General features: G+C 58.4%; 1 protein-coding gene and 1 long non-coding RNA gene across 2 annotated transcripts; one reads left to right on the forward strand and one right to left on the reverse strand.

The window, feature by feature from the left end:
- Nucleotides 1-96: 96 nt before the first annotated feature.
- LOC116661007 lies at nucleotides 97-8,445 on the reverse strand. Its single transcript, XR_004316763.1, has 2 exons — nucleotides 8,016-8,445; nucleotides 97-7,906 (listed from the first exon to the last, which is right to left on the reverse strand). It is a non-coding gene; the product is annotated as an uncharacterized LOC116661007 (long non-coding RNA).
- THAP7 (THAP domain containing 7) lies at nucleotides 8,185-10,517 on the forward strand. Its single transcript, XM_032472132.1, has 5 exons — nucleotides 8,185-8,262; nucleotides 8,435-8,514; nucleotides 8,886-9,041; nucleotides 9,490-9,630; nucleotides 9,829-10,517. The coding sequence occupies exons 2-5, from the start codon at nucleotides 8,435-8,437 to the stop codon at nucleotides 10,391-10,393; spliced, it is 942 nt and encodes a 313-aa protein (XP_032328023.1). The 5' UTR covers nucleotides 8,185-8,262; the 3' UTR covers nucleotides 10,394-10,517.
- Nucleotides 10,518-10,695: the final 178 nt, after the last annotated feature.

A 10,695-nucleotide genomic window follows, 5' to 3' on the forward strand; every position in this document is an offset into this window, starting at 1 on the left:
GATGCCCAGTCAAGTCCCTGCCATGGAGACCTCAGGACACAATTAAAATATAAGGTGGTGTGCAACTGTCACTCCCAAAGTCAACTAAAAAGAATGCAAACTGATACAACTATTTATGGAAGGCAATTTGTCATTCTGCACTCAGAGCCCTAAAACAGACTGTCCTTTGATGCAAAGTTCTGATTAATCTTCTCTACAGCAGAGATGCAAAAATAAATTGATGTCCAAATATGCACAAGAAAATGCTGCTTACAATATTAAAACTGGAAATAACCAAATGCCCCAAAACAGAGGATTAATTAAGATTTGAAACTCTGCCAACATTAAAGATCAAGTGTTCAAAGGACATTCAACAATTAGCAAAAATGCACACAATTTATGGCATGAAAGGAGAAAACCAGGATAAAAAAATTACATATTTGTCTGGCAGTTCCTCAAAAGGTTAAACATGGAATTGACCATATGACCCAGCAAGTCCACTCCTAGAGAAACAAAATCAAGTGTCCACACAAATACTTGTACACATATGTCCATAGCAGCGTTATTCATATTATCTACAAAATGCAAATACCTACCAAGTGATGAATGGATAAATAGAATGAGGTATATCCAAACCATGGAATAGTATTTGACAATAAAAAGGAATGAATTGGGTGATGGAAATGTTTTAAAATCAATAATGGTAATGCTTGCACAACTCTGCAAATATACTAAGAGTAACTGAATTGTATACTTTAAACAGGTGAGTTGTATGGTAAAATTGTTTAACAGAAATAGGGATGAAGTTCTGACACGTGCTACCACAGGAATGAACCTTGGAAACACTGTGAGCAGTGAATGAAGCCAGTCATAAGGACCACATATTGTATGATTCCATTCACGAGATGTTCAGAATTGGCAAATACAGAGACAAAATGTCCGTGAGAGATTGCCTCCAGCTGGGAGATGGGAGGGGCTGGAGATTGACAGCTAAAGGCTGTGGGTTTCTTTGGTGGATAAAAATGTTCTAAAATGGACTGTTGTGGTGGTTGCACAACTCTGTGAATATAGGAAAAAAAATCACTGGATTGTACACCACTTTAAATGGGTGATGTATACGTGAATTATATCTCAAGAAAACTTATCAAAAAATCATATTATTTGGCTCAAAATGTGTTTAAAAATGTATCAATGTATACACTAGGAGAAAAATGAAAAAGATCACCCTCCCCACACACATATTAACAATGACCATCTCTAGGAGGTGGGCTTACGGATTTTTACTTTCATTCCTTTATATTTTTCTGCATTTTTCACACTTCCTACTCTAAGTATGTGTCGCTTTTATACTCGGAAAGATATACAGTATTTAAGAACACGGTGGAATAGGTGGCATGGCGTGGTCGCAGCCCTGGCCAGGACGGGGGCGCTGCACACTGAATCGCGCTCCTCCGACGAGGCTCAGCCACAGTGACCGCACGGAAAGCCAGGACATAATCAGGGTCGCAGAGGCCCTGAAGGTGGGGCCCCGGCCCCGCAGGATTAGCGCCCTCGGAAGCGCGGGCTCGGTCAGCCGAGTGAACCCGGAAGGGGCCGACCCTCCGAGGGGACGGTCACCTCCAGAGACCAGGGTCCCAGCCTCGAAGAGCCCTTCCCGCCGCTGCACCCCCTCCCCGCGCCCCTAGAAGCCAAGGAAAGCCAGCCCGGCCATCCTCACGGGATGGTCCGCCCTCCACAGTGGGCACTGCGCGTCCCAGCCCTGGGATGGGGCCGGGGCTCCGCCCTACCCAGCTCCCTGTAGCGGGCGGTGTAAACCAGGCGGCCGAGCCCGCGAAGACCCGATAGGGAGCGGGGTCCCGGGCCAGCAGCACTAGGTGGTGAGCGCCCTGCGGCCGCGCTGACCTGAGGGCAGGGGTTGCGCGGGAGCTCCCGGCTGCACTCCACTCTGCGCGACCCACGACCTCGCAGCCTTCCCGCCAAGCCCACATCCAATCAGAACGCACCACTCTCCGCGGGTCGCGCGTCGGCCAATCGGGAGTGGGGTTCTGGGCCTCGGCCCACCCCACGGCATCCGGGACCAATGGTCGCCGGCGGCGAGTGGGCGGAGCGCGCGGCGAGCCGGCGGCGGCGGCGGCAGTTAAGCATTAGCAGCGGTTGAGGTTGGAGCGGCGGCGGCGACTGAACTCACCATGGTACGGCCGGCGGACGGGGAACCAGAGGGCCAGGGGGCTGGGGTCCGGGCGAGGGAACCCTCTTGCCGTGGGCGCCCGTCTGATCGCGCAGGTTGGGCAGAGAGACGGGAGAGGAGCCGGGTATAACGAACGTCAGCCGGTGGCCCATCACACCGCTCCGCCAGGATGTGCGAAGGTCCCGCACGTGGGCCCCGGGCTCGAGGCGGGAGGCGGACTGGTGCCGAGTGACGCTGTCCTTTCCCCCTTTCTCCCCATGCGCGGACCGCGGGAGGCCGGGCCCCCGGGCACCGGTAGGAGAGGGGCGGGGTCGGGGCGCCGAGAGGGCAGGTGGCGGGTCCAGAGCAAGGTTCAGGTAGTTCCTGCAAAGAGAGGTAGAGCTGGCCAAGGAACGTCCACGTGAAGGACCCTGGCGAGGTCGCGGCGGGCTCCTGGCTTCGTGAAGACACCTGCGAGTGCCCTTGCCAAGGTCTTAGACCAGTTCCATCCCACAGACCATCAGGTGGAAGTGGCCTGACAGACCAACTCCCAGCCCCATTTCGTAAATGAAGAAATTGGGGTATTTCCTTGGGTCACAGAACTTGCTCTCATCCTACCTGGCCTGAGCAAGTAATGTCAGGCTGGGGGTCTGGTGAAAAACCGGAGATCTGGATCACATGAGACAAAACAAGCAGTAGGACCTGAAAACGGTGCAGGTGGGGGGATTCCAGAGGACTTCCCAGAGTGCTGAGGACCAAATGCTTGTCACTGGAGGTCTTGCTGGAGCTGGAGGCTTCTTTCTGGGATGACGTGTGGTGACTGAACTCTGATGCCCTGAGAGCTGGTGCATGCGTAACAGAAAACTAGACTTCAAGTTCTCAGGATTGTACGTTAGAGTTTAGGGTGGGTGGGACACCTGGGATATCACTTATCTCCTCTATGTATTTGTAATGATTATGTGTCTAAAATCAAACGAGTGACTAGTGACTATGGACTTACGTTCCTGGCAGAAAAAAGATGGTACATTCGAAACACATGCTTGGAGGAGAATCTTTAAGATACTACTGATAAAAGTAGAAGGTACAGCAGGGTTTAAGAAAACCACCAAAGGACAGTTCAGTAGCCCAGTACTTACGGTGTCTGGGAAACATTAACTCCTAGGCTTGAAGGCAGGAGGGAGGGAGCAGTTACTAGAAGTTGAAAGAGTAGCTTTATCAAGACCCTGACTGATGAAAGGTCTGTGCTCCGGTAAATGGACTCAAGCAGCCACGGCAGTCTGGGAGAGGGCACAGGGAGCAGCGCCCCAACCACACCTTCCTCTAAACTCCCTGACTCTTGCTGCTGCCTGGTGCAGGCTGAAGCAACCAGAAGCAGGAGGCAAGTCCACTTGGATCAGTCTCTCAGAGCACGGAGCTGGACAGAGAACAGAGGACAGACCTAGAGCTGGAGATGGAGCTCACACACCGTGACCACCCTGCCTGGGCCATGGTCCCCCTGTCCCAGGCTACTCTCCCTTTCCTGACTCTCCTACCTCTTACCGCACCCTGTAGTCAGCTCACAATCAAAAGCTGCTGTATTCTGCAGAGAATTACTCCAACTAGCTGTGACGTGGCGTTTACTATTGACATTACATGGCTTCCAAGTTTTAAAATAACCTGATTTTTGCACAGTAGCGAACACTTAGGTTTGGAGCTAACTCTGGCCCCCGTTATCAGCCAGAGAGGTTTAGAACAAGGAGTTTCACAGGGACAAGGGGTCACTTAAGGCTCCTGGGAAATATGGTTTGCGAACACCCTGGACAGCCTGAGGCACAGACCAACACGATTATGTTGTCACGCCCCATGGTGACAACTGCCAGGGAGAAGGGAGCCTCATGTACATGTTCTGCTTCCCAGCGCGAGTGCATCTCTATCCACGTGGGGCAGGCGGGCGTGCAGATCGGCAATGCCTGCTGGGAGCTGTACTGCCTTGAACATGGCATTCAGCCCGACGGCCAGATGCCAAGTGACAAGACCATCGGCGGCGGGGACGACTCCTTCAACACGTTCTTCAGCGAGACCGGGGCTGGCAAGCATGTGCCCAGGGCGGTGTTTGTGGATCTGGAGCCCACTGTGGTCGGTAGGCACTGGGCGCCGGGGGCAGCAGCTCGCCTGTGTGGGTGGGAGAGCCTTCCGAGAGCCCGTGTGCTCCTGTGAATCCCTCTGCAGAGAGGACGCACATACAGGTATGTGCCCGGGGCCGTGTTCAGTGAGAGGCTGAAAGGTTAGGGCTCGAAAAGTGGGGCTCAGGCTCTGAACTGAGGAAGACCTGGTACAGAAAGCAGCTGCTTTGCCAGCAGTAAGATGGGCTGCCGCAGCCCCGAGCAGGGGGGATCGTGTCACAGCATGGTCCCCGCACCCGCCATCCCTGTGACCTAGCAGGTGTCCTGAGACACGCACACATGTCCTCTCTGCAGATGAAGTACGCACGGGGACCTACAGGCAGCTGTTCCACCCGGAGCAGCTGATCACCGGGAAGGAAGACGCGGCCAATAATTACGCCCGAGGCCACTACACCATCGGCAAGGAGATCGTCGACCTGGTCCTGGACCGGATCCGCAAACTGGTGAGAGCAGCCCTGGGAAGGCTTCCCGGATAGGCCTGGGACGTCCCCCGGGGATGTCACTTGGGCAGAGCCCCGCAGATCCGTGAGTCCAGGGTCTTGCCCAGGGTCTTGCCTTCCAGCGTGGCTGCAGGGCCTCCACGGGTCTCCGGCCCCTCGGTGTACCGCGTGTTCACGGTGGACGGGTCAGACCCGTCCGTGCAGACCTGTGGAGGAAAAGGGCGCGAGACGTGGCTCGCGGGGGGCGGGCGGCTGTGCGGCTATGCGGGCGGCGGCTCACGTCCCTGCTCTGCTCTCCTCAGGCGGACCTGTGCACGGGGCTGCAGGGCTTCCTCATCTTCCACAGCTTTGGGGGCGGCACCGGCTCGGGGTTTGCGTCTCTGCTCATGGAGCGGCTCTCCGTGGACTACGGCAAGAAGTCCAAGCTGGAGTTCGCCATCTACCCGGCCCCCCAGGTCTCCACGGCCGTGGTGGAGCCCTACAACTCCATCCTGACCACGCACACCACGCTGGAGCACTCGGACTGCGCCTTCATGGTGGACAACGAGGCCATCTACGACATCTGCCGGCGCAACCTGGACATCGAGCGGCCCACCTACACCAACCTCAACCGCCTGATCGGGCAGATCGTGTCGTCCATCACGGCCTCCCTGCGCTTCGACGGGGCCCTCAACGTGGACCTGACGGAGTTCCAGACCAACCTGGTGCCCTACCCCCGCATCCACTTCCCCCTGGCCACGTACGCCCCGGTCATCTCGGCCGAGAAGGCCTACCACGAGCAGCTGTCTGTGGCCGAGATCACCAACGCCTGCTTCGAGCCGGCCAACCAGATGGTCAAGTGTGACCCCCGCCACGGCAAGTACATGGCCTGCTGCATGCTGTACCGGGGGGACGTGGTCCCCAAGGACGTCAACGCGGCCATCGCCACCATCAAGACCAAGCGCACCATCCAGTTTGTGGACTGGTGCCCGACCGGATTCAAGGTAGGACCGGGAGGTGGCAAGGGTTCACCTTCCGCGCGCGGCAGACCCTGGGATGGGACGCTGCCCCTTTGCGGAGGGTCCCGTGCCAGGGCAGCCACGCTGGGTTGTAGATGAGTGAGCCAGGGACAAGTCACTCCCTGGTGTCTCTTGCATTTCCTTCCTGAGTCATCACACGATGTATCCGTGATGAGCGTATTTTTAACAAATTATCTGGAGGCGTTTCTTGGGTGGTAGAATTAGTGTAGGAAATGTAGGTTGGACTTAGAAATGAGAGATTTTTTCTGTGTTTTTTTCTTACAGTAAGAATTTTTCTTATAATAGAAATGTAGCAATTTCCCGGGTGTCTTGATCATTCACGTGGCTATTTGAACCTGGGGTGTTAACTATAAACTGACTGCTAACTCTGAATCCCACTTGGTTCCGGTGGTGTGTAGAAATCACACCCAGTTTAAATGTCCTACGGAGCGTTTGATTGAAAGAGCTGTCATGAATCCTTCTGTGGAGAAATGGCCGCCTTGTAGAGCAGACAGGTGCCCGGGTTGCCTTGGACCCAGCTTGCTCCGCCACCCAGATACCAGATGGAAACCTTCCTCCCACACTTGATTCCCAGACCCTGTCTTCCCTCTGAGGATGGAGCTATCCTTCCTCAAGCCTTGCTCTGCACGCTCCCCTGGCTCAGAGCCTCGCTGCTGCTGGTGGGCCTGCTGCGGTGGGTTCTTAACCAAGGTTTGGTGTCTGGGTTCTCTTCCTCCGGTCCAGGGGTCAGCACAGCTGCCGGGCCAATCACCTGAGTCTGTAAATGAAGTTTCACGTGATCACAGCCACACCCGTTCACTGGCATGTTGTTGTGGCTCTTCTTGTGCGACAGTCACAGCTGAGTAGCTGGGACAGAGACCCCACGGCCCACCAGCCTAGAACGTGTACCTTTACAGACCGTTCGCTGACCCCGTATCTCCTGCCAAAACCTCTGGTCACGTCATCCCTGATCTAAAGCTTGGACTGTCTTCCCCTTGGTCCCAGCACCAGAATCTCCCTCCCTCCTACTTAGCACGCATGGAGGCCACGTCCTGTGGCAGTGGTGGCAGCGTCCTAGGACCTCTGACGTGTGCCTGTCACTGCTGTGCACACACTGTTTGGTGGGAAAGCAGGGCTCCGACCCTCCCCGGTGATCCACCAGTTGTGCTGACTGCGTGGTGGGAACAGCTTCAGCCACAGAACTTAGTCCCCAGCTTGTTGAAGCCTCTGGAGGAAATGAAGAAGCCCAACAAGTGTCCCTTCTCAGAATGAAGACAGCTCTGTCACCTGGGCACCTATCCCATGTCACAGGTGCTGGGACACAGGCCCTCGGGCAGCTTGGGACTGTCAGGTGTCAGGCTCTGGGGCTCCTCTTTCCCTGCTTTCCTGGCCCTGTGCCTGGCACGGCACAGGGCGAACCCAGCCTTCCCCCAGGTCGCCAGCGGGCACCTTCGTGCCGTCTGTTCCCATGAACGCAGCCGCCATTTCTGGGTTTGACGAAGCCTCACGCGGTGCTTTCTTCCCGTTCTCTGGCAGGTGGGCATCAACTACCAGCCCCCCACGGTGGTCCCGGGCGGAGACCTGGCCAAGGTGCAGCGGGCCGTGTGCATGCTGAGCAACACCACCGCCATCGCCGAGGCCTGGGCCCGCCTGGACCACAAGTTCGACCTCATGTACGCGAAGCGCGCCTTCGTGCACTGGTACGTGGGGGAAGGCATGGAGGAGGGCGAGTTCTCGGAGGCCCGGGAGGATCTGGCCGCTCTGGAGAAGGATTACGAAGAAGTCGGCGTGGACTCCGTGGAGGCCGAGGCCGAGGAAGGAGAGGAGTACTGACCGTGAGGCATGGCTGGCGGCCCCGTACCCCGCGACTATAACGTTACAGAATGTATTTACCTATTAAAGTTTCTGTTTGGCACCGTCTGGTCCTGTGCTGCACTTCGCCCTCACTCCCATCCCGATACCAGCCTTCTCCGAGCGGGTTTCTAGGGAAAACACACTTTTCCGCCGACAGAGAAAACGAAGCTCGTCCGTGTTGAGCTGCGGCCTCGCTCCCGGAGTACGGCTCGGCCGGGAACCAGAGAAGCTGTCATGTCTGACGTCCTCAGCGCTCCTCGGAGTCGCGAAGCGGTCTGGACCGGGTCGGCACCGCGTCCACGCTGTCTGGGGAAGGGAGCGCAAAGGAGGTTGGGCGGCCCCGACCCGCTCTGGAGCCGCTGCCCCAAAGTCGGCCTCCCGGCACTTCCCCACCCGCCCCAGCCGGCGCACCTACCCTTGCTGAAGTTACGCTTGCGGGCTTCGCTGGGCCTCCGCCTCACAGAGCCAGGGTCGTTTCCGACGCAGGCGCTTACGTCCCGGGCGGCCAGCGAGCGTCCAGCCGCCGCGCGGCGCTGACTCGTTCCTTCCGGGGCGCGGCCCGCCCCTCCGGCGAGGTCAGCTCGCTTCCGTGTCTCTATGGTCCCGACTTCCGCCGCGAGTCACACCTCGCGAGATTTCGGCCGTGCAGCAATGGCGAGACCGTGAGTGTCGCTTATAGAGTCGGGAGAACGTGCTGGGACGGGGCTCGGGCGAGATCGGGCCGGAGGAGATCCGCTAGGCCGGGGCCGCCTGGAGCGGGGTGTTGGCGGGGGGGGGCGAGCGCCCTTTGGGCCCGGACAGCCGCCCGCGACCGATCTCCCGCCTCTTCCCTAGATGCCGCGTCACTGCTCCGCCGCCGGCTGCTGCACACGGGACACGCGCGAGACGCGCAACCGCGGCATCTCTTTCCACAGGTCAGCGCGCTTGCGCGCCGGCGCTCGCAGGGTCACGTGCGCATGCGTCTGTCCGGCCCGCCGCGAGGAGCCACGACTGCGCACGCGCCTCGGCGCCAAGCGAGACAGTGGGAGGGTCGCGGTGCTTGAGGGGTGCTTGCTGGGGGCGGTCAGCTGTCCCCGGGCCCGCTGCCCCGACTCCTACCTGTCCGATGTCGCCGAGCAAGTCCCTTTCGCTCTTGAGTCCTCAGTTTCCGCATCTATGCGCGTGCAGGGTACTCGCGTCGTCTAGGGGAGGCATGAGCATTGCCGGCCCTTCCGGTCCAGGACCTTGGGCGGCGCGAGCCCGGGGCCTCAGGTACGCCGAAGCTGACGGGCTTCTGGCCCCGCAGACTTCCGAAGAAGGACAACCCGAGGCGAGGCTTGTGGTTGGCCAACTGCCAGAGGCTGGACCCCAGCGGCCAGGGCTTGTGGGACCCGGCATCCGAGTACATCTATTTCTGCTCCAAACACTTCGAGGAGAACTGCTTTGAGCTGGTGGGAATCAGGTGAGCTTCATGGCAGCCGGCTGTGAGGAGAGGGGGCGGGCATCGGGGCAGTTGCCGGCTATAGAGAGGTTCCTGGAGCGGCAGCCCTGGTTCTCCCCAGCTCGGAGCTTCAGTGTCCACTCACGACAGAGGAGGGGAGTGGGCTCCACCCCTCAGGATCACTGTGCTAGTGGGTGCTCCCCAGAACCCTGCAGGTGCACAAATGAAATCATGTGTCTTGGCTCTGGTGGAGACTTTGCATACACTCACTCTGAAGAGTCCTGCAGGGAAGAGATTGGTGCATCTCTTAACTTGGTATTCCCCAGACTCACGGTTTGCCCTGTGCCTCCCCAGCTCCCACTGAGCTAGTTGGGGATGGGTTCAGGACCCTGTTGGCTCCAAACCCCTGCAGGTGGACCTGGGGCAGCAGCACTTTTTCCCACCTCATACAGACTGCTTTCCCCCACAGTGGGTATCACAGGCTGAAGGAGGGAGCAGTTCCCACCATATTCGAGTCTTTTTCCAAGTTGCGTCGAACGACCAAGACCAAGGGGCACAGTTACTCCTCTGGTCCCCCGGATGTTAGCCGGCTCCGGCGATGCAGGAAACGGTATGTGCTGTGCCTGGGGGCTGCCCCACCCCACCTCAGGTCTGAGGGATGGGCTTTAAGGGGTCTGCCAGCAGCCTTGCTGGACAGGGTTCTGAGCATGTAGAATGGCTTCAGGGGTGGGGGTCAGCTGGGCTGGTGGAGTGGGGTCATGTACTCCCTAAGCTGGCCTGGCTTGTCAGTCTGTCTGTCTTCCCTCAGCTGCTCGGAGGGCCGAGGGCCCACAACTCCATTTTCTCCGCCTCCCCCTGCTGACGTCACCTGCTTCCCGGTGGAAGAGGCCTCGGCCCCTGCGGCTTTGCCTGCCTCCCCCTCTGGGAGGCTGGAGCCTGGCCTCAGCAGCCCCTTCTCAGACCTACTAGGACCCCTGGGTGCCCAGGCAGACGAAGCAGGCTGCAGCACCCAGCCCTCACCCGAGCGGGAGCCAGAGCGGCAGCCATCCCCTCTAGAGCCACGACCCGTCTCCCCCTCGGCCTACATGCTGCGCCTCCCACCGCCCGCTGGAGCCTACATCCAGAGTGAGCACAGCTACCAGGTGGGCAGCGCCTTGCTCTGGAAGCGGCGGGCTGAGGCTGCACTGGATGCCCTGGACAAGGCCCAGCGCCAGCTGCAGGCCTGCAAGCGGCGGGAGCAGCGGCTGAGGCTGCGGCTGACCAAGCTGCAGCAGGAGCGGGCACGGGAGAAGCGGGCGCAGGCGGATGCCCGCCAGACTCTGAAGGACCATGTGCAGGACTTCGCCATGCAGCTGAGCAGCAGCATGGTTTGAGCGAGGGGCTGCCCGCCAGGGCTCTGGCCTCCTTCTGCATCAGAATCCACCTGGAGAGGGACCTGATCTGAGCTTGTCCACTGGACCTGCCAGATGCCATAATAAAGTGGATTCTAGAAAGAGACCCTGCTTTCTGGCTCTATTGGGGACTAGAACCCTTCTCACTGGTCCTAGGCCCTTTCCCCTAGAGGAATCAGACCTTGGAGTCCAGGTTTGGCTGTGAAGAGCAGGAAGCCCAGCTCTTGGCCACAACTCCCCAGGCATCTCTGTGCCACAGAGGGTTCTCTGAGAGACATGTGCTG

The sequence above is a fragment of the Camelus ferus genome, chromosome 32 (assembly GCF_009834535.1).
Source record: "Camelus ferus isolate YT-003-E chromosome 32, BCGSAC_Cfer_1.0, whole genome shotgun sequence".
Lineage (NCBI taxonomy): Eukaryota > Metazoa > Chordata > Mammalia > Artiodactyla > Camelidae > Camelus > Camelus ferus.